The 26,110-nt window shown below is 40.9% G+C and overlaps 2 protein-coding genes and 1 non-coding gene across 6 annotated transcripts in view; 1 reads left to right on the top strand and 2 right to left on the bottom strand.

The window, feature by feature from the left end:
• Window positions 1–2,438: 2,438 nt before the first annotated feature.
• Window positions 2,439–2,510, top strand: trnac-gca (transfer RNA cysteine (anticodon GCA)). The gene has a single exon. It is a non-coding gene; the product is annotated as a tRNA-Cys (tRNA).
• A 376-nt stretch (window positions 2,511–2,886) lies between these two features.
• Window positions 2,887–5,898, bottom strand: arl5c (ARF like GTPase 5C). The gene is made up of 6 exons (XM_006798300.3): window positions 5,734–5,898; window positions 5,305–5,365; window positions 5,050–5,197; window positions 4,640–4,723; window positions 4,009–4,160; window positions 2,887–3,847 (listed from the first exon to the last, which is right to left on the bottom strand). The coding sequence occupies exons 1-6, from the start codon at window positions 5,777–5,779 to the stop codon at window positions 3,799–3,801; spliced, it is 540 nt and encodes a 179-aa protein (XP_006798363.1). The 5' UTR covers window positions 5,780–5,898; the 3' UTR covers window positions 2,887–3,798.
• Window positions 5,899–10,938: 5,040 nt separating this feature from the next.
• Window positions 10,939–26,110, bottom strand: part of cacnb1 (calcium voltage-gated channel auxiliary subunit beta 1) — a 39,648-nt gene continuing 24,476 nt past the window's right edge. For 2 of the 4 annotated variants that reach the window (XM_035910897.2, XM_087839973.1), the window contains 8 exons: window positions 25,840–26,000; window positions 22,080–22,160; window positions 21,925–21,983; window positions 20,620–20,729; window positions 16,781–16,932; window positions 16,556–16,651; window positions 14,409–14,594; window positions 10,939–13,051 (listed from right to left, as the gene is read on the bottom strand). In XM_035910897.2, coding sequence (XP_035766790.2) covers window positions 12,512–13,051; window positions 14,409–14,594; window positions 16,556–16,651; window positions 16,781–16,932; window positions 20,620–20,729; window positions 21,925–21,983; window positions 22,080–22,160; window positions 25,840–26,000 — 1,385 coding nt within the window. In that variant the 3' untranslated portion in view covers window positions 10,939–12,511. Of the gene's footprint in view, window positions 13,052–13,086; window positions 14,595–16,555; window positions 16,652–16,780; window positions 16,933–20,619; window positions 20,730–21,924; window positions 21,984–22,079; window positions 22,161–25,338; window positions 25,368–25,839; window positions 26,001–26,110 lie in introns of those variants that run through there. The other 2 variants (XM_087839972.1, XM_087839974.1) reach the window with 2 other exon arrangements.

The raw sequence follows: 26,110 nt of genomic DNA, 5'->3' as shown, positions 1-26,110 counted from the left end.
ATCCCTTAGGATCATTTGGGTTCATAGGCTCTCTTTAAACAATGCTGACATACCCATGTGCATTTTAAAAAATATTACTATTTTTATTTTCTGACTTTCAGTTAAAGCTAAAGTGAAGTCTCAGACAGGAACCTTCCAAGTTCAATGGGTATGTTTCATAAAAGACATTTTGACATATCACCTTGGAAAAAAGAAAATAAGTGTGCAAGATTCAAATCAATTTCATTTGTATAGTGCCAAATCACAGCAATGGTTTCATTAATAATAATAATACTAAAAATAGTAGTATTATTAATAATAATAGAGGGAAATCTTAACAATTACAGAATTTCCTATGAGCAAGCACTTGGCAACAATGAGAAGGAAGAACTCCCTTTTAACAGGAAGAAATCTCTGGCAGAACCAGGCACTGGTTGGGGGTGAATTGACAGAGACAAGAGAAAAGAAGAGCACAGAGAAACCAGGAATAACAAACAGGACAACTACAAAAGTTAATGACTGCAGCAGTGCAAAATAAAAGCATTGGGAGTGAAAAGGTATGTGCATCGTGGAGAGTCTCACAGCAGCCTGAGGATAAAGATGCATGACTGGATAGCTCAGGGTCACCTGATCCAGCCTAGGCTATAACGTTCATCAAAGGGTTTATTCATGTGCTGTAATTCAAGTAGCTGTAGCAAAATGCTTCAGTTCAATTTGCTTGTGTCACTTGGGTGTGGATTTTGTGTTCTGGTCACTGATAGCTTGTCAGTTCTCCTTGCTCTGCATTTGCTTTCATTAGTATCACCTGTGTTGAATTATTAGTATAGTTTTTGGTATATATACTGTATGCACTGTTCCAAAACATAAAAGAACATTTAAATCACACATTGTTTCTTGATTAATTAAATATTCCACTTTTATTGACATGGACTGGGAAAGTTGACGACAGCGTAATGGTATTTTGCTGTCGTCAGTTATTGGAAACCCTCTGATGGCTGCATTTGTCTGCTCTCCCATTTCCTCTTTTCCGTTGCCTATCTATTTCAGTTCCTGTTCTCGAGTCCTTGTTTTCTGTCCTGATGGTACTTTTCATGTTTCTAGGTATTTCCTGTGACCTTTTGGAGTTTTTTTGTTCGGCCTGATATGTTTTTAGTTGTATATCTGTGTTTATTTTAGCCTATTGATTTAAGAAGAAAGTAAAATTTATTTATATAATACTTTTCAAAATAAGAAACCAGTCTCAAAGTTCTTTACAGCAGCATCAATAAAACTAGCTTGTGCAAAGTCAAAATGAGGACACAACCATGAAAAACAGGACATCACAACATTCCAAGCAAGAGGAGATGAACAGGTGAGTCCACTTTCTGAGAGCAACTTGTAGGAGTTTAGCCATGTTTCTTAAATAGAAAAATTAAAAAAGAGCAGGTCAGAGACTTGATGTGAACATCAAAAATCAAAGATTGATCAAAAAAATTTACTCAGCTACTTGCTATAGTATGACATTATCACAGTGAACCAGTTTAGTATATGTTAAATACCAGGTACCACAACACAAGGTCTCATGATCAGCTGTATCGAGGGCTTTGCTGAGGTCCATCAAATCAAAGAGTAAGGGCACAAAAAGTCAACCTTATCCTATATATTTGTCCTGCACATGTGTGTATTTCAGTAACTTGAAGGTGGTATAATAAAAGTCTAAGAAAAATGTTATTTGGCAATCAAATGTGGACTTGAAAAACATTCCTTACTTGGTTGCTCCTGTCAGCATGACCGTTTACAGTTGAAATTTTAAAAAGGACAGAAAAATTGTGGCTTCATGTCTAAAGAAAAAATCCCAAACTCTATGGTAGGTAAACATGTGTGACTTAAGACATACACTGGTTGTTCCTCAGCCACAACGGGTACTTCAAAAATCACAAAGTCTTCAGATGTGGTGATAGTCACACAGTGCTGAGGTGACCACAGTTTTCACTTCTCACCTTTAAAAGAAAAAAGTCACTTCTGCACATCAATTTTTTCTTCATTTATGCTGAGTCATTGTTAAAACAGCTGATGATGTTTGCATCTAGAAGGATTGTTGTTGTATGTTTAATAACTTTCCGTGTGATGTTAAACCACGTGATGATGAAAGTGTGTAAGTTTCGTTGTTTTATCATTTTCTTTTTCTTTTTGCCTAAATAAATATGAAAACTTACCCCCTTTGTGCTTATTGTCACGAATGTGACGCGTGTTCTTATTCTCGCCGTCCAGTTACAGTGACAGCAATAAATGTAAGCTCATTTCTCCCTCTAGCGGTCAGAAAACCGTCTATTATTTAGCGATTAAATATCACGGCTGTCGTCGAAATCAACTCGAATTTAGATTTTCGAGTGATTATGAAAAACAGAATGTCCAAGACAAGAACATAGGATTGTTATTATTGTATCTAAAACAGGAACGGGCCGCCCGTGATAACGTGCGGGGGTATAGCTCAGTGGTAGAGCATTTGACTGCAGATCAAGAGGTCTCCGGTTCAAATCCGGATGCCCCCTAAAATCTAATTTTGCTCTTTGCCAGTGAAAAACGCCACATTTGTTGTTGAAGTCGTGTTAATGCTATCGTAAGGTTGTAGTTTAGGCGCTATTGTTTAATAAACAAGAAAAACGTTATATAGAACAAAGGGTGTCAATACGAAGCTGTCAAGCAGGACGAAAACAGGAAGACCACAGAGAACATTCGTGAATGTAGTTAATGAGGGTATACAGAGGGCTGGAGGGACAGAGACAAGGATGGTAAAGACAAAGGAAGCCAAAGGTAAACAAGCGTTAACAACCTCAATAGCATGCTGCCCATCGCTTATTAAAATAACAACACAGACATAGCAATAATAACATTTATTTAAAAAAATCAAACTATACAGTATGTACATGTAAAATTATGACTCATAGCAGCTAGCGCCTTCTCCCATTCAAGAAATTGCTGTCATATACAGTACAGAGTCCAAGAGCATTAAAAAAAAAGAATAAATTAATATAAATATTCAGGTTTAATAAAGCTAAAATCATTTGCTGGCGTTAAATTAAATTTTAACATCAGATGCAGGCTTGTAGGCTTTTGCAACATTGCAGAAATCCTGAGAAGGAAAACCACAGCAGCTGCATAATGTTCTTTTGTTTTTTTCTTTATAGTCTTACTGTTTGCTGGTAAACTGTGATGAATCAGTAGTTTGGGAACTAAGAACAAAAATTTTCATTTATGAGAACTAAGTCAAAATGAAGTTATGATTGTCTTATTTTAAAGTGTCTGTGGAATCACTGGATCAGTTCGACAAAATTAAGATACTTATAGGAAAATATATGACTTAGTGTTATCAATCATATCAACCTGCCTTATTGTTTTCCTTTCTAATAATGAAATAATAACATTTTAGTCACTCTTGACAGTTAAAGTGGAATGTGATACTTCTGGTGAGGTAGGATAATTTGCCCAAACATTGTTCTCATTTACACACAGGCCACTTATGTCAATATATAACTAACACTTTGTAAGCACTTTCTCTCCCTCAGTGCACAACCTCCAGATTACTAAAATATAATCAAACCACCAAACAGTTTTTTAAAGCTTGTCTGTTGTCATGTTTCCGAGGCTGAGGTCCACACAACGCAGGTTTCTTCAGGATGTCACACTGTCAGTAAGTCACACTGTAGACGTGGCGAGGCAGTTTCTGTCACAAATGTCATTATCACAGGTTCAAAACACTGTAAATAATCCTGACACTGCGGCCTTTGCGGTGCCCGAGAGGCTGGTTCAGTTTCAGGACTTTTAATCCATTGTTTTCTTCTAGTTTGCCACAACCCGCGACTTCATCCAGTCCAGACTGGCAGGTAGACTGCAGGGAGAGATCAGAAGCATTTTGATAAGTGTTTCAAAGGCTGTTATTTCAACAAAAGCTGTGGTATGCAGAGGCATGTTTCTGTCAACTACGTCACATATTTGTGAAGGTTGAGTAATAGTCGGTGATACTGAGAGCTGGAGGTGCGTTAGACTCACCCCTCTCCTGTCAGGGCGCAGCAAGCTTGAACATGCCAGGAGTGTGTTGTGATGGAGTCGAGCGTGAGAAACTGGGAGATCTCTGCCGCTGTCAGGGAACCCTTCATGTCCTGTTTGTTGGCCAGGATGAGAACGGCTGCATTCTGTAGGTCCTAAAAAGAATAAAAAAATGGGTTACCGATACCGTGTCTGCACTCGGGTTCCACTGGAAACACACGATGTTGTTAAAAACAGCAACCTCAGCGGAACATAGAAACGCACAGACATGCTGACTATAAGAAGAAAGTTCCTCATCACAGTATGTCATGGGTGAGTAATCTGCTTTCACATCTATTACGCAATCAGTGTGTGTCTGAAAGCGGGTGGGAACGTCAAACACCAAAACACAAATGCCAAAAGAGGGAAGCTTCACAAAACAACAATATGATTGCACGTCAAAGCAGCTCTCAAAGAAAACAGGCAAAACACTTCATATTTAAACAATAAAGCAAAGTATGATTAACCCTCCTCTACCTGTGTATCATCCGTAAGCAGTATTCAAATATGTTAAAAAAAAGGCACTTTTAATATAGTTATGACCAAGTAAAGTTTCCTAACTTCCCTAAATGTTTTAATGTTTTAAAGATCCTACCTCATGTGCGAGCATTCGGTGAAGTTCTTCTTTGGTTACAGTCAGTCGTTCCCGGTCAGTGCTGTCCACAACCAGAATGACGATCTGAAAGGGAAATAATAGTTATTAAACCTGTTATAAGGTCGTTCTTATCAGGACCCAACTTATGGGACGCTTGATTCATTAGAGGGAGCACAGCATGTCTACAATGCTCTATTAAAGATACAGTACCTGTAAACAATGGATCACAGGAAAAGTCATAAAACAGATGCAGGTGCATTAGCAGCCAGCACTTCGAAAGCTTTCACTTTCTCTGGATTTATTTTTGGGAACTGCCAATATCACTTCTAATGCACTTCAATGAAAAATTTACTGTGTTTTAAAAGGTTTTTAGAGATAGAAAGGATCCGAAGAGCGTAGGTGAGCCATACCTCTGTGTTGCCATAGTAGGAGTACCAGCTTGCTCGCAGGCTCTCCTGTCCTCCGATATCCCAAACCAAAAAGTGAGTCTTCCGAACGGTGATCTGCTCGACGTTGCTGCCAATAGTTGGTGATGTGTGGACGGCTTCTTTTGTCAGACTAGATGTATTTGAAGAAGGGAAAAGATGCATTTAGAATTAGATTAAACTGCGAGAACAGATTTTAAAAAACTGCTGAAAGACTCAGAAAGCAGTCAGATCACTCACAATTGATAGAGGATGGTCGTCTTCCCAGCATTATCCAAACCCACAATGATGACTTTGTGCTCTGTAGGAAAGTTAAACATGTTAAAGTTGCACGCTCACAGAGATAAATGTACACACAGATAAGATAAAAGGCAGGTACATGACGGTGATGTACTGAACAGATTCACATCTCTTATCAAAAGACTGTTCTTGCAGTAAGACACGTCCAACACTTGGTTCAAGTGTCTTATATAAGAAAGGACTGAAACTTTACTGTGTCAGGAAATCAGTTTTTAGTAAGGTGATCAAACATTAGAGTCAAATAGTTTTTCACAGTTATCACATATTACCCGATACGGGAGCTTAACACGCCGACGGGCTTTTATAATTCATTTAAACAGCAACAATGCAGGCATAACAAGACGAACACAAGAATTAAAGCAGATGTACCTTTGTCCCCGAACACAGCCATCATCTTAGACAACAGAAATCCCATGTTCAACAGGTGTGAGTGCTAGGTGAGCGATGAATACAAGAAATAAAAGAAATCCAGAGGAAGCAGACTTCAGTATCGATTAGAAGCTGACTGTCAGACTGACTCTGCTGCGGGATCTATTATCAGTTTCTGCCTCGGCATACCATTTGTGGGCGGCGCTTCCTCCTCAGAAAGTCTGCACTTTTTGCCGAGTGAGTCACGAGCAGCGTAGATAGTAATGATGGCGCGTTCAGTGCTGTGGGGAATACAAAACGTGGGCCGGTGAGGGATTTGCCAAGGGCTAGATTATCCACAAAGTAAGTTGGGGTTTGTGTGGGACGGTGTGGGTTATGTTACAGATGCCAGTGGGTAGGCTGTTTTTTCTTTCCTTTTTTTGTTTAAATAATTGTAAGTTAAAGAAGTTTTGCTCAGATTAGATTTTCCCAACATCTTAAAAGCATCACTGGAAGACTGAGATTGTTTTGGAGTCATGTGTGGTCGTCTTTGTACTTTGTACTGTATTTACTTGCTTGTGTTTTAGTAGGGATGCTGTCACAGATCAGCACATATCTTTTTGTTGCACGAGTGTGAGAGAGGTGTTCACTATTATATAGAGCCAATTAAATTGTGAGACGCTGACTCCATAATTGAGAATATTATTGAAATACTGGGCTGTACCAAATAAATGGGGCACCCTGTCACCCTGGACAGAAAGTATTGTCCTAGCTGTAATACAATATACTGGCATTTCTATATTCTACTATATAGAATTTTATTTATTCTACCCTCATTTTTACAAAGTGGAAAAAATATAGAAATAGCAGCCGCCCTTGCCCATAATTTCCTTTGGGATTAATAATATTTCTGATTCTTTGTACATGTGATTATTTACTTTGGGTAATAAAGTAATTTAAGGCATTTAAGATTTTATTGTTTTGCTTTGTTTTTATTTGTGCCAATATTCTAAAGATATTTTAAATGTCTCCCAAATCGCTTTCTTTGCCCCATTCATTGTGTAGTGACCTCTTTATCAGGTCTGTAGAAAACTACTTGTGCTCCAAACTGAGGAAGAATATGTTTGTAAAAGCCGAATAAGTACCAGAAAATCCTAGATAAATCATCTTTCGTCATCACGAGATATTAGCGTACATTAAATGCTTCTATGTGTGCTGACAATTTATTTACCTCCTTAAATGTCGAAAATCTGAGCTCACCTGTAGTCCCTGAAGGCAACCTACAAGTCCTGCCACACCGACGGCACGAGTGGGATAATGACGCAGTCGGTGACACGCGTATGTCCGCTCTATATATGGAAAGGGAAGTAAAACTATGTACCTTCCTTTCTGAGAAACGCAGGAACTTATCGGCCTGTAAAAACCAACAGAAAGCAAAACTGGTTTCAACCAAAGAATTCCCCGGGATTTCCACTGAACCGTCCAAGCAATTTTATATCAGTTCCACTCTCAACTCTCCAGTTACACAATCACAACACTGATGACCTCTTTGCATATTAGGGCCTCTGATCTGACAGATTTGTCTTAATTTCAAACCCATAAGAGACTCAGTAATGAGGCATACTTATATTCACCTCAGCCAAATTATTGTACCTGTATTTATTTCCCTATAATTTATTTATAGCTTGAAGTGTTTTAAGTGAAATTAAAGGCCAGTTTTGATTCTGGAAATGAACATATATTGAAGGTCAAAAGCATTTCCTTTAGTTTATTGAGGTAAAGGTAATCACATAAGCACACTTTCTCATCAGGAATACAGTTATGGTATCTGTTATCTTCATCATCATCATCATCATTATTTTTATTATTATTATTATTATTATTATTATTGTGATTATTACCGCTGCACATTTCTTTTCCACTATAATTAAGCATTTAATGTTACCTTATCGCTCTCCAGTATTTCTGTTTACTACATTAAAGGATCTACGATGTGATTTTTTAAAATTAACTTGCATGTCAAACAGTATATACTTGAAATTAACTCTGCTTTATAACCGTGATATGGTCCTTATTGTTAATACACTTTGAAAGATGTCATTCCACCTGTGTACACTTAAAAATCTGAAGCAGTGATACTGCAGATAACTTTTTGTGTTTTTCTTTAAAATTATCCTGCTTTAACTATAATAATGGAAGTTTACCCTTAGTTTTAGTTATACATGCAAGCATGTGTTACATATTTGTTCTGTCCCGTTCTGTCAGTTTTTAGCAGTTTGTTATTACAGTCATCTTGACCCTGTTGAGCAACGCTCTGACATAAGTCTCACATTTCGATTTACAGATGGAAACCGCGTCTTAGGTCTGTGACAGTTCGTCCTGTGCAGAGCATCAGCTCGACGATGACAAAAACCACATCCTGGAGTGAGCCAGCCGCACTTCATAACTGCACTTCAGCAAATGCAGGTGTTTTGAAATGTGCTGAAATTTGATACGAGTATTTTGGAGATTACGTTTCTGTGAATACAAACTGAAACTGTTTTTTTTTTTTTATCGGAAATCTGCCAACATTCTTGTGGCTCATTGTTTTGCAGGTTTACACCCAGCAGAAGTATGGGATAGTTTCTACATTCAGCGTGGTGTTGGCTTTTTTTTTTTTAATAAGACACAGTCATATGAAAAAGCTTAGTGCAACCTGATGAATCAATAGCTTGTATAACCACCTTTAGCAAGAATAATGCAGAGTAGTTGTTTTCAGCACGACTTTGTTAGTCTCTTGCATCATTATAGAGAAATTTTGGCCCACTCTTCTTTACAGCATTGCTTCTGCTCATTGGGATTTGCAGGGATTTATTTTTGCACAGCTTTTTAAAGGCCTTAGGTTGATTCAACAAGTCGATTCTTTTCCTTTTCAGCCATTTGCTACTGCACTTGGGATTATTATTCTGTTGCATGACCTTGTTTGGTCCAATGTGTAGCTGTCAGACAGATGGCCTCACATTTGTGTCCAGAATATTTTCGTATACAGAGGCGGTCATGGTTGACTACATGGCTGGTGCCCAGGTTGTGTTGCTGCAAAAACAAAAATAAGCACAGTTTCCCCCTCAGTGGCGGTCCTAGCCTGTTTGGCGCCCTGGGCGAACACTCCCTCTGGCGCCCCCCCCACACACACACACACAAAACATATTAAGGATTGTACATTAATATAAAACTGTTGTACACACACATATACACATATGAAGAGAGAGAGAGTATGCATAGTATGCAAACGGCTACCAAACAGCCATCATAATTCGTCATACAATGAGAACAGGACAAATCAACAACTGACAATGACTAATTAATATTAAAATCTGTAACATAATGTATTGTTTGGAGTTTAGTCTGTTACTGTTGCTATTTTTACCATTTCTTCTTGGAGCAACTGTAACCCACATAATTTCCTTAGGGATTAATAAAGTATTCTGATTCTGATTGGTTCAGGATGACCTGCCATTATCCAATGACACATCTGCTTACCTGTATCTTTTGCTTGTTTCTCTTCCTCTTTTTTTCTCTTTTTTCTAAACTGAAGACATGATAGCTTTGAACTTTTCTTGTCCATCTTCCATTGGTTTTAATTTTGCACTCCAGTATGAACACCCATCCCCCAACTCGAGCATCACCACAACATAACCTAACAGACCAACACCTTAGTTCACAGATTCACTTTGTCTAAGGTGTATTTCTGAGATTTCAAACAACCCAGGATTCAAATCATGAATACATAATGGGCTTGGATTTACAACATTATGAATGAAATGTGTTCTATTTGGAAACAGCCGCCCCCCTCCCCTTTTGACGGGTTGTGTGCGAGACTTTAAATCATCAAACTGTAAATTTAAATTTTAAATTGTTATTGATCCCTTTACCCCTGGTCCTAAAGTGTATATTTATTTTCTTACCCTTCTTATATATATTGTTTGTTTATTTGCACTGCTGTAACTGGAGCCTCGTCGTCTCGTCTCTCTATAAACTGGATTGTATGTAGCGGAGATGACAATAAAGTTTACTTTGACTTCAGCAGCGAGCAGGTGCACCGAGGGCTCTCGCGCTCACTTTTCGTGTATAGAATTTCGAAAAAACATCGGTGCAAATTATAAGTCTGTATCATAATGTCTGGTGTTTTCGTGTTTATTGGTTTGTTTTTATTTTGTTTTACTTTGCGAGTTGGTTATTAGATGCTGCTCCAGCCGGTCAGAAAATCCCCCGCCCTCTCCTCTCTGCGCCGCAAGCAGCAGGCGCAACTCGCAAACGAAGGGCGCCCTTACTCCCAGCAAATGGGCGATAGAAAGCCGATCGGTGCCTGTGACATTCCCAATATGCGCTGGTTGACGTCGGGGCAGCATGAGTACGAGCATTTTTTATTTTTTTTTGCCGATGCCCGTGATGCCGCCCCCCACCACGATGCCGCCCCGGGCAACTGCCCTTGTCGCCCGTATCTAAAACCGCTACTGTTCCCCCTCCTCCACCACTGTGCTTCACAGTTGCTATGATGTTTTTGTGCTAAACTGGTGGTGTGCATTATGGGTAAACATTTCCACGTTGGTCCCATCTATCCAAAGGTGATTATTCCACAACTCTTGTAGCTTGTTCGGATTCATCTTTGTGAAGCTATGATACTGTGTTCTTTTTAGAGAGAAGAGGCTTTCTGATGGCGACCTTTCAATTCACACCCTTCTTTATTCTAATTCTAATTATTCTATGATGCACTTTAGCATTTAGCATTGCTAACAGAAGCCTGTCAAGTTTGAGATGTAGCTCTTGGGTATTTTTCTGACATGGGGCGAATTTGCTGAGACATCCATTCCTGGAGAAATTGTGGCATTGTGTTAACACCCACCTGAATGCTTCAGACCAGCAAACTATGAAAATATCTGCTTCCACAGAGGTCCTGATGATTAATTAATTAAGTGCATTTGATTAGCAGTACCTGGCTGCTACTTACCCTCTTAATTCCTATGGAAGCAGCAAGCCTGTCTTTTGCTTTTCATATAAATTTTGACTAATTGTCATGTAATTTATTGAAAAACGAATCTACTCTATGATTTGTATTGAACTATGTGTTCACATGTATCCAGTGGAATAAACAACACGACGCAGACATACACATGCAGACATTTAGCATCTTCGACAGCTGTTTTCGTTCATCACATCTCACTGTAACAATGAAATGACACAATGGCATTTTCTTATTCGATTTTTAATTAAAATACGAATTTATCCACAGATTAAAAATGAAAGGCAGAAAAAGCAAAATGTAGCTACAATCAGGCACCAATGATACATGTTATTTCATCATTTTAACAATTGCGATAATGCAACAATAACATTATTTACTGATCATTATTTAATATTTATTTATTCAACTGAAGACGGGGGTGGGCCAAAGCAGCCTACCGAAGACATTCATGGATTCTCCATTATAGATAACTGTGTAAAGACCAAAGCTGATCCTATCTCCCCCACTGCGCACTTTATACTCCTCTCACTAGCTCACAAGAACTGAAGATTTAAAAAATAATGCAAATGTTCACTGAAAAAAAACAAAAACCCAACACAAATTCAGTCAGAAATCAGGAGTAAGAAGAGAGTGGTATTTAATATTAGACAAGCGAGCTGTTTGGGTGGAAGTTCGAAGTGATTAACCACACGTACAAGTACTTTTTATATAACCGTTAGCCCTGAAAAACAGACGACGAAGCTGGTGCAAAGAAAAAAAGAGATGAGCAACGAGCTGGGACGGAGCAGCCACGAGACACAAAGAGACAGAGATATGGTATGAAAACGAGTGTAACAAGAGTTAAGACATCCCACCGCAGCAGCGGCGGACATGGCTTGGCGAGACATTCCGGCACTTGTGATTGGAGTTTTCTTGAAATAAGGGGTGGGAGTGACTAAGGCAGGACGTTTCGTTCACACGACTACTTTGAATCTGCACCACATTTGGAAACCAGAGAACAACTGGAGGTGCCCTCAGCACCCATGAAGAAGAGGATAACAGAAACGGGAGGACTGGTTCAGACATATACAGTCAGGTATGGTGACTGAACCAGGTCAGGGAAGAAGTAAACATCTTTGGAGTGTATTAGTCATTGTTATCGCACTGACATGAGTATAGCAACATTGATAAATTTACGTGCTAGAATATGGCAACTTCTCCACCAACTTTTTAAGGTCTGGGTGATAAGAAAGTGGAGGTGAGAGACTCAAAACTTCTGGATATCAGTATGGGAGGAAACCCTGAAAGCCAAAAGCACTGAGTGAGCTTAAGGTAAAGAGAAACCCTGACACTGTACATACATGGGAACCGTGACATTAGACCCTGTTTAAGACTGCAGAGGACAGACGTGATGCACTACGGCTCTACCGACCTTTGCACTTTACAATCGAAGAGAGGATCGAATCATACAGATCAGAGTCGTAACAATTACTCTCCCTGTGCTGTGAGTATAGAAATCCATGATATTCATGCAGTATTAACATAAGAAACAAAAAAGACCAATATTATTTTTTCTAGATGTAAATAAACTGAATTACAAGAAGAACTTGATGAGAATGGCATCTGGCAGTTGATGTATTTCTTTACATTGTACTGGGATGTAAACAAATTTTTTTGTTAGCCTGACCGGCATGGCCCCAAGCCTACACTTCAGTTCCTGTTGAACCCAAAAAGCAGAGCATTTCCCCTCCATCCCCTCCTCTCCCTCTGTCCTCAGTCTGTCCAGGGGCTTCCTTGGCTCTGTGGTATGATGACCGTTCAGCGGATGTAGACGTCCCTCCCCCAGTCATCCTGGTTCTTGTTGCGGCTCATGTTGGCCCCTGTGTCCACAGGATCCTGGCAGTAACGCTCCCTCAGCTTGGCACGTCCATGCGGATGCGTCTGGCTCGGCATCGGAGGGTGGTTTCGGTTTTCCTGGTCCGGCTCGGCGCCTTCGTCTTCCCAGGAGGCTTGTCGGCCGAGATGCTGCGCCAGGTGGAGGCGGCTGCCCCCACTTCCTCGGTAGGGCTCAGGCTCCTCATAGGGGTCGGTCTCAATGTCCATGCAGGAGTCACCGGCCTCGGTGTAGGCCGAGTCCCGGCTGCCCTGGGTCTCCGAGTCGAAGGTGTCTTGCCGTGAAAGACCTCGCCCGCTGCCTCCTCGTAGCTGGCCACGAGAGGAGCGCAGGTATGCTTGCTGCTGGTGCTGCTGCTGGGGCTTCCCTCCCAGGTCTGTCTGATAGTCATGCAGCGTGCCGCTCCCACCACACTCTGTCAGAGGCCCTTCCCGCTTCTGCTCACCATGCACCAAGTACGCCCCCTGCAGCGAGCCGCACCCATGCCACACGAAAAGCATGCAGAGACACAAACAGCACACCAAGGTGTCAGCAGTTAATTAGCAGGGTTAGCAGACAGGGCAGAAAGAACAAAGATGCATACTTGTTCCAGCTTAAGAATCCATGACTTTAAAGGCATTAGTGCTGAAGATACTTATATGAAACACATTCCACATTAACATTGTGCATACACACACTAGTCTATACTCAAACAACACAATTTAATCAGTAAGTAGAAATTGTTTAGTTCTGCTAATTGACTGTTATAAAATGATGATACCAACCTACAAACAGAAACAGATCCCAGCAACTTATAAAGAAGCTAAACTGTATATCTACAGTTACAATAGTGCCATCTGCTGGCTGTTTGAGCTCATGGCAGAACAAAGCAGCAAAATGATATAACTCACATGTTTATCCTGAAACAGTTTTCCTTAAGTTTAAAAATTCAATCCAGTTTGAATCTTTTTTTAAATACTTTTCATTCATTTTTTGTCAAGGATCCCTGCATAATTGTGTCCATTCGGTGCAAGACTGTCGCTTGTGTGCCATGTAATTAATCTGACAGCATGCAGCTCATGTTAGCTGATAAGGAGCCAGTAGCGACTGAAGAACAGAATGAAAACTGATTAGTATTTTGCTCTCACTCTTAAGATATATTGATTAAACCGGACAGAGTGTTAGCAACAGCCTCCACCAAACTAAGCGTTTCTATTTGAAGAGGCGGACATGACTTGCTGTTTTCAGGGGTGGTACCATGGCAACAGAGAGGAGGACAGCAAACTGGATTTCAGCCTCTAGAAGCGCTGAAGAAAAGGAGGCCACAGAGCTGCAGAGGGCAGGGTGGGGGCAGCAGACGCTATTTTACTTCTGATTACAGTAAAATAGAAGGGATTGTGGGGGCAGAGGTACCTTCTGAGGTTATTCCTTGAGTCCAGTGTGCTTTCAGCTGAGCTGTTTTCACAGTTTTAAACAGTGCACAGAAGGAAAAGCTGACCTGCTAACATGCAGACTACATCATTTTTACTCGTAGGTGTTCTTAGGCTAGCTGTTCATGTGTGGAAAATTGGATCCTTCTTGGTTCATTTGGGTGTTAATTTCTTGCACAGATGTATCTGCGGTTTCCTATATACAGCATAAACAGGCTATTAGTGCACTCCTACTCCAGGGTAAAAGGAACAGGCTGCTGAGTTTGGGTTGAGTTGCCGGAGTCGCCCCCCCACCCCCCTGTGCTACTGGACTTCAGAGAGCATGTTCTTCCTCTTTCCCCTCAGTGGCTACAGTGCCGTCCATGTCAGGCCACGGATCCATATTTCTGCGCAGGGAGGTGAGGACCTGTACCTGTAGGTTGGAGACGGGCTCTGGGGAGGCAGCCAGGGCTGCCGTAGCCATGGTACGATTCAGCAGAGGGTTGGGAGGGTTGCTGCTTGGAGGGTGTGTTGCCTTCCAGTAGGCTTCAAGGTAGTCAGCCAGGTGTTCGCAGGCATCCTCCAGCTGGTTCTCATCCAGGATGATGTCAAATAATTCCTGCAACAAAAAACAACTCTTCATTTATTTCACTGTACCAACGTGAATTTTCCTTCTGTCTTTACATGAATTCTAGTAACAGCCAATTGTTTTATCACAAAACCATCCGCTCCGCCTTTCAAGACATCATATATAGAATGCCTCAGCATTTAAGCAAGTGGTAACTCTATCTGAAAAATTATGCCAGTGGTGAGAAAGGAATTAGTAGCCATTTGAGGCTAACCCAACAAAAGAGTCAGGCATTTAAAAAAAAAAAGTATTAAAAAGCAGATTTACAGTTTGTTGGAAAAAACTGTTTATATCCAGCTATCCCTTTCATAACAGCTGTATGGTATTTTATTTTATTTTATTGAAGTCACTGTTCCCCCTCACCTGAATTCTAATGGTGAAGTTCGACTGTAAGTTACACTAATTCATACAGTTTGATAATGAAAAACTTAAACAACCATATTTCTGATCAGTTATTTCAGTGAGAGTTCAATCGAATGTAGTTATTCGGTTCACTGCAGTTTAGTGCTTCTGCAGAAATCATGGCAACCAGCATCACAGGGGAAGACAGTGAATGATGTGGCCTGTGGAGGTCAGACTTTTCAACTTTTCTTTAAGCCTAGGTAGAAAGAAGAAAGTGTACTTTTTTGATCCCCGTGGGGAAATTCCTCTCTGCATTTAACCCATTCACTCAGTGAAGCAGTGGGCAGCCATTGGGCGCCCGGGGAGCAGTGTGTAGGGACAGTACCTTGCTCAGGGGTACCTCAGTGTGGCCGTTCAGGGGAATTAAAACCCCGACCTTCCGATCATGGGGCCACCACTCTACCTACTGAGCTATCCCTGCCCAGCTAGCATGTGCAGTTAGTTTTAAAGCAAGACCCTACTTGAAAATTGCAAAAGGAGCGGAAATACGTTGTGGATATGTGAGCTCACAGTCAACACGAGTTCATTAAGCCACTTCTGAACCTAAAGAAAATGCCTCTCCGTCTGTCTTCTGTTTTGCCTCTGAATTCTACAAGATATTTTTGGCATTTTTATAACTGTGCCTATTTTTTTTTTTTTAAATATGCAAACACCACACACTTACATCCAACCTAGAGTAAGTTAGGTGTCACCAATGAATTTAACAAGCATGTATTTGTATTGTTAGAGGATGCAGAGAACATGGAAACTCCAAACAAAAAGGCAAAGCTGTGAGGCAGCACTGCTGACTACTGAATCATCGTGCCGCCCTTAGAACCCGCTCGTTCAAAAAACTGATATGGAGGTGGACACAACTCAAAATGCATTGTCCTAAACCAATGGCTGACACAACAGCCATATACAGACTATGGTCTCTATGCTCCTCCACACACAGCGACAGGGGACCAGCTGGGATGATGACTAAATATTACTCAAGACAGAACGATCAGGTCTATCGTAAAAGCATAACAGGCAGCCTGTTAAGGACCGATTCTATAGCTCTGTGCCAAAAATGTATCATTTGTTAGCAAAGCCCGAGAGTAGATCATTTACTGCTCTGTAAAATCATGTCAAAGCCTGCTCATGTAAAGATAGATGCATAAGTGGTATTCTTTAAAACCGGAAAGTACTGTGATACAAATTTTTACATCTTTTCCTGAAATCCATCCAAGTAGGTTTTATGTCTAAACCCCCAAAAAACTGTGACGGAAAAAGCACTTGCCAAGTGCTTGCTCATAAGGTGTAGTCCTATTGTTATTTTTATAGAATAAAAGAATAAAAGCAGCCGTTGTTGTGATGTGGGGCAGTATAAATAAAATTGAATTAAACTGAATCGAGGGCCTCAAACCTGTCTTCTTTCAGCTGTTAATCGTCAAATACCGTTGGAAAATAATCCCATGGGTACTTGATGAGTTCAAATTCATTAGACTGGGTGAAATTTGAGTGTCAGGGTGTGATGAGCCGGGAATGAGAATATGTTAAAAGAGCTCACGTCGCAAAGCAAAACTCACAGGTGGGCACTGAGCCAGCTTGTCTGCTGCAACCATCTGCACATTTAAGTGTTTAGCCTGGGACTTCCCTCTGGATTTAATGAGCCTCTGGAGAACCTGCAGGGAGATAGCAGAGCACCGTGTCTACTGAAACAATATTTACTGCTATCAGAATCAGAAGACGGTAGAGTCATTCCAAAATTAAGTATGAAAATCGGTTTAAATGAATGAATGAAACAGGCGTACCTTAGGGGAAGCTATTTTGATATAAACAATGATGGGAGCCAGGGAAGTCTTAGCCAGTTGAGAGGGGTGGTTAATGGTGTCGGCATCCAAAGCAACAAGCTGGAGAGTTCGGGCCAGCTCGAAGATACGCTCGATCTCACTCTGCACCTCAGCTGAACGCCCAGGAAACAGACAAGACACGTAAATACAGCGAGACAACAAAACAGATACATTATCTCTGTTTGAGGAGTTAAAGCACTGCATATGTGAGCCAATCTTCCTTAACTTTGTGCACAAGTACATAACAGACGTGTTAGTTCTTACTCATGCATGTCGGAGTTAAGAGGAAAACAAAACAGCTCCAAGCGTATGAATCAGATCGGACCACAGTTAAAAGTTCCATTTATGCACAGCTAAATGGAGCGCTCCAACATCCTCATTCTCCTGCCCCCTCCTGACATTTCAGATACGTATTTAATGCTTTTTTAAAAGGTGCAGAGAAAGGAGGCACTTAAGAATGAGATGCCTGTGGTACTTGAAATAACTTACGATAAGGGCACAATTTCTCACCATGTAACTAAAACAGAAACATCAACGACAAAAAAAACAACAACCAAACAAACAAAAAAAAACAACCTCATTAAATAGATGAAGTGGAACATTAGTTGTTTTGTTAGCACTAATAGGCAGAGCGGTAATTATACTATCAGGTGCACCACTCGAGGCTGTAGAATGCTGAACGTTGTGTTCATTGTTCCTCAACAGCAGCCTATAAAAGCTGGTTATTTAGCATTTCGAAGACAGCGCCACCTTTTTATCAGCCTGTCGACGTGTAAGGAGCGAGATTAAAACAGAAAACCAGAATGTTCCTCGTCTGTCTGGTCAACCCTCAGCGCCTCCGAGGTGTGTGTGCGCGCTGCCAACCCAAGTGGCAAAGAGAGATAACAGGGGCAAAGCAATCTGCACAGAGACGCGGCCCGCACATTTCAGCTGCCTCCAGAGGGCTAAAGGATAGAGAATTAAAGCCGGAGGCGAAGCGGGGTCTCTGCAGAATGACAAGAGACGTGAACTTTTAAGTTGTACAAAGAAACAGCAGCCAAGGTTTCCATTAACCTCGACAAAGCCTTCTGCGAATTTAGATTTAACTTCAGAGAGACGTTTGCTCCCCCGTGATGACATGAGTGAATTTAAAAGGCAAGGTCCTGCTGCAATAGATGCTATCCTTGGGTATGACTGAAGATAAACAGCATTATGAGTCACAACATAAGGGTGACAGCAGGATGGGAGAGTATCGTCTTCCCTCTCTGCTACCAGCCGCTCTGCTGCCCTCCCACGGATCTCTTCCTGCTTGGGTTTTGTAATTGGTTTCTTTTTGTTAAGAGACTACAGGCTGTCACACAGAAGTATGAGGAACAGAGAAACTGACAGGCAAGCAGACAGGCAGACAACGATGTATGAGCAGATGATGAATATAGTTAGAAGAAAAAGGGGAGGGGAAAGAAAGAGAGAGAGATGCTTCATTGTTTTGTTGCGGGAAGAGCATACGTACCCAGTACGTCTGAATCAAAAGACAGAGGAGGAAGAGGATGGGCGGTGGGAGAGAAAGGGGGGAGGATGGGTGTAGACAGGATGAAGAGAGAGAGGAGGCCAGATCAGACTCAGGCAATCAGAGCAGGTGTAAAAGGAAAATAAGTGACAGTCTCGTGTCTTTGGATGATACACCTCAAACTTGAAACTGAAGTACGTTAACTGCTAGAACTGATTGTTAGTAATTATCTAACCTAAAATATTCAGATTTATCGTGTATACATTTGAAAGAAAATTCCTCCATGTGATGTCACTGATAACCACACCTCTGACGACACAGATGCTGAAATCAAACATTCAGCTTCAAGAGCTTCATTTTGTGCTTGAATACAGACAGTATGCTATTTTACACATATTCTTAATGTGTAAAGCTTAAAAGATATTAAGTCTGATGATTTTCTACATTTGTCTTCTTATTACGAAGTCAAATAAAAAGACTAAACCCAACTACAGACTGATCCCAATTTGAAAAAGTCTATCTTTAAGTCTTTAAAGTTTATATTTGTATGAAGAAGAGTGTGACTGTTGTCTAAAGCAGCGGTCCCCAACCGTTTTTGCGCCATGGACCGGTTTATGCCCGACAATATTTTCACGGCCTTTAAGGTGTCGCGGATAAATACAACAAAATAAAACTAGTACTGGTACCGAAAAAAAAGAAGATTTATTCATAACACAGGTGAAAAGACCCAGAAAAACCGAGTTAATGATAAAAACTATAACAAAATAATCGCTGAAAACCGGTAAAAACCCTGAAAACCATACATTTCACACCTGAGCCTCAACTCTCGCGGCCCGGTACCAAACGACTCACGGACCGGTACCGGTCCGAGGGCCCGGGGGTTGGGGACCGCTGGTCTAAAGACTATAAATTATAGCTCACCCCATAATCAAATATATTAACTTGTGTAGTGCCTGTAGTGCTTTTTATTTATCTAGGCCATTTCTCTGTGAGCTTCTCAGATCTCAAGATACCAGCCCTTGTGTGTGATGCTTACCTGTTATCTCCAAGGTAAATTGGCCATAGGTATGAGGGTGAATGATTGTTTTTTCTCTGTGTCAATCTTATGATGGACTGGCACCTTATTCAGTTGCCCTATGACAGCTGGGATACGCTCTAACCCCCCACGACCTTGATTTGGATAAGTGGCAGATGGATGAACGGATAGAAGTTCTAAAAAATGCTGAAAAGCCCAACGATCATATGACACCGTATGAGCAAGCATTTAGTGACAGTGGAGAGTAAGAACTCCTTTTTAACAAGAAGAGGCCTCAAGCACAACCAGGCTCAGAGAGGGGCAGCCATTGGCAGTTGGCTGTTTGTGCACAGCTTGTTTAAGGCACCGGCGGGATTTCAGTCAGGTGGAGGTCTGGACTCTGACTGGGCCACTGCAACACTTTTATGCCTTTTCGGTCATTCTGCTGCATGACCTGATTTTGGCCAACCGTTAGCTGATGGCAGATGGCTTCACATTCGACTCTAGACATGATCGATTCAATCACTGCCACCACTGGTGCTTATGGATTTGATTAGCAGGATCTGGCAGCTACTTTCCCTCTTAAGTCCTACATAAGCAGTATTTTCACATGACTGTAGATAAAACTGCTTATAACAAGACTTCTGGACATATTTTGGGAACTGGGTCATGATTGAGGGAAATTTAAGCTGAGCGCCATCTAGTCTCATTATATGCAAGCGAGGGCAGACACCTTTAAAATCTTAAAAACTGGCAAATCACCATAACAACGTAGATGAATAATTGGCACTATGGACAAGAGGAAAATATGTAAATGTGATTTTGGGGTCAGTCATCCCTTTAATAATTTATAAGTCAGCTTGTGGGAGATATGTCCACACACAGAAACTCACTGTCTTTTTGATCAGTCCAACATTCCCTGTGTGGCTGATATAAAATAGCAAATGCAATGTTTCTCCTGTTTTAGTAACATTTGCTAAAAATGTCATTTCCCAGCTGCTGTTGAGTATTTAAAAAACAACAACAACAACAACAACAACGCAACATCAATGGACTCTTGTCTGTCTAAATAAAAGAGAGACACACGTAAAGAAATATAGATATGAAGGACAGTGAAAGATGTTCAGTAACATGATGTGATGAACAAAAATACATTACACTAATATTCTCCCTAAACTTTAATATGTCAGCTGTTGAAATAGTAAAAATAAAATCCTAGTTGTCGTGACCTGTCTGCGTTGCGTTTCTCAGTGTGATTCTGCCCGTTGTGGTTTGCGGATAACAAAAGCGTCCTCTTACCCAGGCTCGAGCGGGTACTGGAGCGCTCAATGATAGTGTGTTTGCTCGGGTTGTTGAGGACTGAACGTTTGGCCAGAGAGATGTCTGCTGTCACCCGTGTGATGGATATCCTGAAACAGAGAGCCAGCACATTACTGGGTCAGTAAAAAGAAACCTATTAAATTTAGAGTCTATCATGGCTGCAAGGGTGTGTCCAGAGGGGGGAGGGGCATGGAGTGACACAGAAATATGATTGGCCTCCCTTTGTACCACCAACTAGACTAGAGTACTGTTCATCTTACAATCCTCAATATCAGTGGATGAAGGCATAAATTGGACATCTAAAGTAACTACGAACACTTACTCATATACAGTTTTACTGTACTTTTATTTTATTTAAGTAATTATGTTACAGTGCTTTCCACTTCTAATGCAAATACTGATCTCTGTAATCCATCTCAGGCTATAAAATATAAGGGATATGCACCTTAATGAATCAATATTATGATCCAGTAATGTCATGTACACTGATGGGCCACTTTATTAGGTACAAATGTTCAACTGCTCACTAATCGAAGTATCTAATCGTGTGTTTTAGGCATGTAGACGGTCAGGATGACATACTGAAGTTCAAACTAAGCATCAGAATGGCGATGTAAGGTGATTTAGGTGTTTTGAACGTGGCTTGATTGTTGATGCCATACAGGCTGGTCTGATTGAATGCCTCGCTGATGTCAAAGGTCAGAGGAGAATGACAAGACTACTTCAAGCTGTAAGCTGAGGTAAGTAAAGGCAACAGTAATTCAAATAACACCTTGTTAAAATCAATGCTTGCAGAAACGTATCTCTGAATCACAACACGTTGAACATTGAAGCAGAAGGGTTACAGCAGCAGAAGACCACACCGGGTGCTACTCTTGTCAGCTAAGAACTAGAAACTGAGGCTATAACTGGACAACAGAATATTGGGGGAAAAAAGTTGCGTGGTCTTACTGAATTTCAATTTATGCTGTGAAATTTGGATGGTAGGGTCAGAATTTGATGTAAAAAACACAAATACAAACAAACAGCCTTCACAGTCATCAGATCTCTGCCCAATAGGGCATCTTTGGCGTGTGCTGGAACTGGTTTCATGTTAATCTGGACCAAAATCTCTGAGCAATATTTCCAGCACATTGTTAAGTAAACGCCACGAAGACTTATCGGGTGCAAACTGGTTAAAGGGCTGGACAAGATGTACCTAATGAAGTGGCCGGCGAGTGCATATGATTATGGATAATCATTAAAAAACTAAAATCCTGGATGGGTGTAAGCCTCCATTCTTACCTGCCCTCAAACTTGTGTTTCAGGAAGTCAAAAAGTGCTTTCTGCATCATGTCCGTCACCTAGAAAAACATCAGACATCAGAAACAAGTAATATTTAATAGTAATATCCAATGAAAGTAGAAATTACAAGGCGAGAATGCGCTGCTTCTCCTTACTTCATAGCCTTTGAGTGAAGGTCCGACTAGGACGATGGGCCTCATGGAGGGAACCACGTCGTAAGGGGGGACATGCTCCATCTGAGCACGGACAACACAGCACGTGAGTTGGTGTCACGTTATACACTCAGCACATTTCCAAAGACCTTAGAAGACCTGCAGTCACAGGGTTATACTCACACACAAATCAACATTAACTTGACACAAAACAGCCCCGCCCACTCCCCATAAACCCTCCTTCTCTTCTGTGAGCAGTCAGATTGATGGATGGAGAGTTCCAGAAGTTTGGAGTCCATTCGCGTTATTGAGTGTCTATGAATGTTCAGGGTCAAGGATCAATTTCTCACCGAAAGCCCTGGCTTCTACTTCTCAGTCTGCAGTCTCACATAATTAAAGTGCCCGTAATTAACCCAGATGCCAGGTTGTCAGGAGAAATCTCGTGACTGCGTCACAGCTCTTAAAACAAATGTCATCCTTTGCAGCTCCTTCTTTTCCTTCTGCAATGTCACATAATTACTGCAAGGTATTGTTTGCAGTACGAGTAGTATTTTACGGTAAAAAAAAAAATCAACTTTCTTATATTTAAAAAAAAACTAAAACTAAAAAATCAGTGTAGCATTTATAATCAAATTTCCACCTGCATTGTTGAACTTTAGGCTCATTTGTAAATTATCAACTGATCCATTAGTTTCTGTCCTCTGTTAGTGAGAAATGGATGGAAGGAGTCACATGTCCGATATACTCTGACAATGAAATGGATGCTTTCTTTTTTTTTTTAACCTTTTCTACATTTGTACTCCAAGCACGCCGCCGCCCCTGTGCACGCTGTACAGCACTTCAGGCAAGAGAAAGTGCTGGAGTGTCCCGCTTCTACATTACATTACATAAAGCAGAACAACGGAAGCTCATTTCTCCCAATTTGTATTCACAGAAGCTAAAAATACATATTATAAAAGCGTCCAAATGGCTCTCGTCTATAAAGGGGCAGCGCTGGAGCCCTGAACATCACAACACTACTCATTCGTTCGGGAAAAACAGGAGCGCAGGGAACAATTTAGCACGGGGTGGAATGACACGCGGTTTATTGTTCTTCTCCAATCACACGTTATACAGTTCCGGCGTGTAGATGTTCGGTTTCACAGTTTCATGTTTATACAACAGAAAAAAAAAATCTAATTTAAATGCAATACTTTTCAAAAATGATGCAAAGGATGACTGTGAATTTCCATCAGGTATCACGCAGAAAACTGAGCTCTCGTAGACGAAAGATTAAACTGGAAAACTGAAATCAAATTACCCGACTTACCCATCCTTTCATTGAACTTCATGTTAGATATGCAGTTTTCCTTATATTATATTGCAATAATAAGTAATAATATTATTATGACACGGATTCAGCTCCAGAATTGGATGGGAATGGAAGAATTGATGGGTATTAACCTCGGCTTCATTTTTACTTCATTTTTAACTACTGTAGCGAAGAAATTTCACAGCTTTGGCGTAAATAAAATATATCTTATTTATATTCAATGATCTTACATGTGCTTCTGCATATCCATCATGTCTGCTAATCCAGTTTAAGAGCCATGGAAGGAGTGGAGCTTATCCCAGCTGCCAGAGGGTGAAAGGTGGCGTGTAAACTGGATAGCTTTCCCAGTCTATTGTGGGGGCCGAGCCATATTTGTTTAGGTTTCAAACATGAATTGAAAGAAAGAACTTAAAGTATTTTAGTCAGCCAGGGAGAAAATGAATCCCATTTGCATTATTTTCATGTCACAATCTCAGTTTTTTTTGTTGTTGATATCATTCAATTTCAGCTCTTGTCCTTTCTTCTTGTGATTATAGTAATAGTAGTAGTGTAGCTTGAGGATTCCCTCACTTGCTTTCTCCTGTCTGTATATCAGTACCTGTTACCTGTTTTCCCCAGTTTAAAGGTGGTTCTTCTTCTAGTTTTACTGCCCTTTTTTTCATAACTCATACTTTAAAGAAAAGCAAGCTTGTGGTCTTTAGGAAATAAATCTTATTTTCTTATGACCTTTACTAAAGACTTAGCCAGTATAACCACTTTTCTCAATTTTACAATTTTACTCCTTAAGTAAAGTCAAATTCCCTTCAAATCACTTCATCGCTTCAGCTGTGGGTTTAACACTCTGCTATTGTAAATATGAAACATTTTAGCATCCTATAATACAAAATGAAACATTTATATCAAAACTTTTACACAAAATGTTTCACTTTTTTTTGTTGATCGTCATGGTATGATGATGCATTTGCTATGAATTCTGGGACAGCTTATCTTCTCTCCTTGTCCAATATATCTGCTGCTAAAGGAGGTAATAAAGTAAGTACTGAACTACCTTTTCTTAGTATACAGAGAAGATGAACAGATGTTATTACGACTGTTATGTAGATACTTCGCTCAGTTAATAACCTTGAAACTGACTATATGGCTGCAACCACACTCTTTCCATCATCCTCAGTGCAGATGTCTGATTATACTCTCATGTTATCTGGCATCATGTTTTCTCTCCTGTTTGTTTTCCCTAGCTGTCCCCCCCCCCCCACCCCCCCACCCATTAGGTTAATAATAATAAGCTACAATAATGTCTTTTCTCTTCAGTGAGTGGGATGTTTGATTAAACCTTTCAGGCTTCTTTTCTCTCCTGCTCTGTAGTTATTTCATTTATTAGTGTGCAATTTTCATTTTTTAATTGAAATGACTGGGAGTTACAAATGTCCTAAAGTGGGCTAAAAGTGCATAATGAATAAAAAAATTGATGATAATATGTCGTGAAATGTTGTTCAATTTTAAACCTTGTGAGATATTGCTGTGATAAGTATTGCTGTGCGAATGGTGTTGCTTGTATTTCTTACTCCAACCGCAACAGCCTTCAGCCTTTACGTGTGATTGAAATTGTGCAGAAAAGCATAAAAACTGCTGATTGTGGGCCACTGTGACTCAATCAGCCATCACAAATGAAAATGAAAGCATGTCAGGACGCATTATAGCCACGTGCTGACTAACAGGGTCTGGGACGGCTCTGCACCTGCATCTGCACACTAACAGCTGTGATACACGCTCTGAGGAAGTGACAGAAGTGTCAACACAATTCACAAATGATCCAGTGAATATTTTTGCGCTAACGAGCAGCAGAAGTGATACACAGAATAAAAAGAGGAGACAACAAACAGAAGACGAGGAGACGGAGGAAAAAAGACGAAATGCTAGAGGTTAGTCTTGAAGACAAGCCACACTCACCGACTTCTGTTTCTGTTTAGCCGGGCCACCTACAGTATCAATCCACACAAAAGCCAGAGGAGACAGAAAAAGCACAAAACACAAGAGCACGTTTAGTTATTGACAGGTTTGGATTAGAGGGGTGGGGGAATTGGGAGAGGAGCTGTTTGTTGATTAAAGCAGAGTTTACACTGACTGCCTCCTCTGTGAATTCATTTTCAAACTGATTCACACTGATATCCAGCAGCAGCCATTTCAGAGAGGATCAGTTAGCTCAACGCCTCTCCCAGCTCAACAAGCACAGAAACGCACATCCAAACATATCAGTGTAACCGTGGGAGCCTGAGGGGCCAAACAGTGTTAGATTTTGGGTCTATAGCAGCAGCAGGGACGGATCAGTTATGAGAGGTTAGTGAGAGATGTCGAGTGGAAGAAGGAGAGCTTAAACCTGGATATCTTGGAGGAAAGGGGGGCAAATGCAGGACGGAGGAGGAGAGAGATCACCTGGCCCTCTAATGTTACCTTCTTAAAGAAGGGCAGTCGGTGGATGTTGGCCTGGGGGGATGTTACGCTGCCTGACATGCTCTTGGAAGAGCGAGGGTCACCCTGGGACTCAGGGGCCTCCTCAGCCTCCAGGTCGAGGGGGTCAACGTCAAAGGCCACTGTGGACATGTCCACGTGAGCTGATGATGGGAAGGGTGGACGTTGGAGAGACGGAACAAAAGAACAGGAGAAAGAGGAGAAAGCGAGATGAGGCGGAGTGAAAAAGGATGAGAGCAGAGAGAATAGCAGA

Source organism: Neolamprologus brichardi, chromosome 4 (assembly GCF_056152115.1).
Source record: "Neolamprologus brichardi isolate AB-2024 chromosome 4, ASM5615211v1, whole genome shotgun sequence".
Taxonomy (NCBI): domain Eukaryota; kingdom Metazoa; phylum Chordata; class Actinopteri; order Cichliformes; family Cichlidae; genus Neolamprologus; species Neolamprologus brichardi.
Note: the sequence above shows the minus strand (reverse complement) of the source record. Positions and strands in the feature narration are given on the sequence as shown.

Coding starts and splice junctions, on each gene's coding strand:
- arl5c (XM_006798300.3), bottom strand. CDS start 5,779: ATGGGATTTCTGTTGTCTAAGATGATGGCTGTGTTCGGGGACAAAG. Junction 4,724..5,049: donor CCTACTATGGCAACACAGAG/GTATGGCTCACC, acceptor TTTCCCTTTCAG/ATCGTCATTCTGGTTGTGGA. Junction 3,848..4,008: donor TGCGCCCTGACAGGAGAGGG/GTGAGTCTAACG, acceptor CTCTCCCTGCAG/TCTACCTGCCAGTCTGGACT.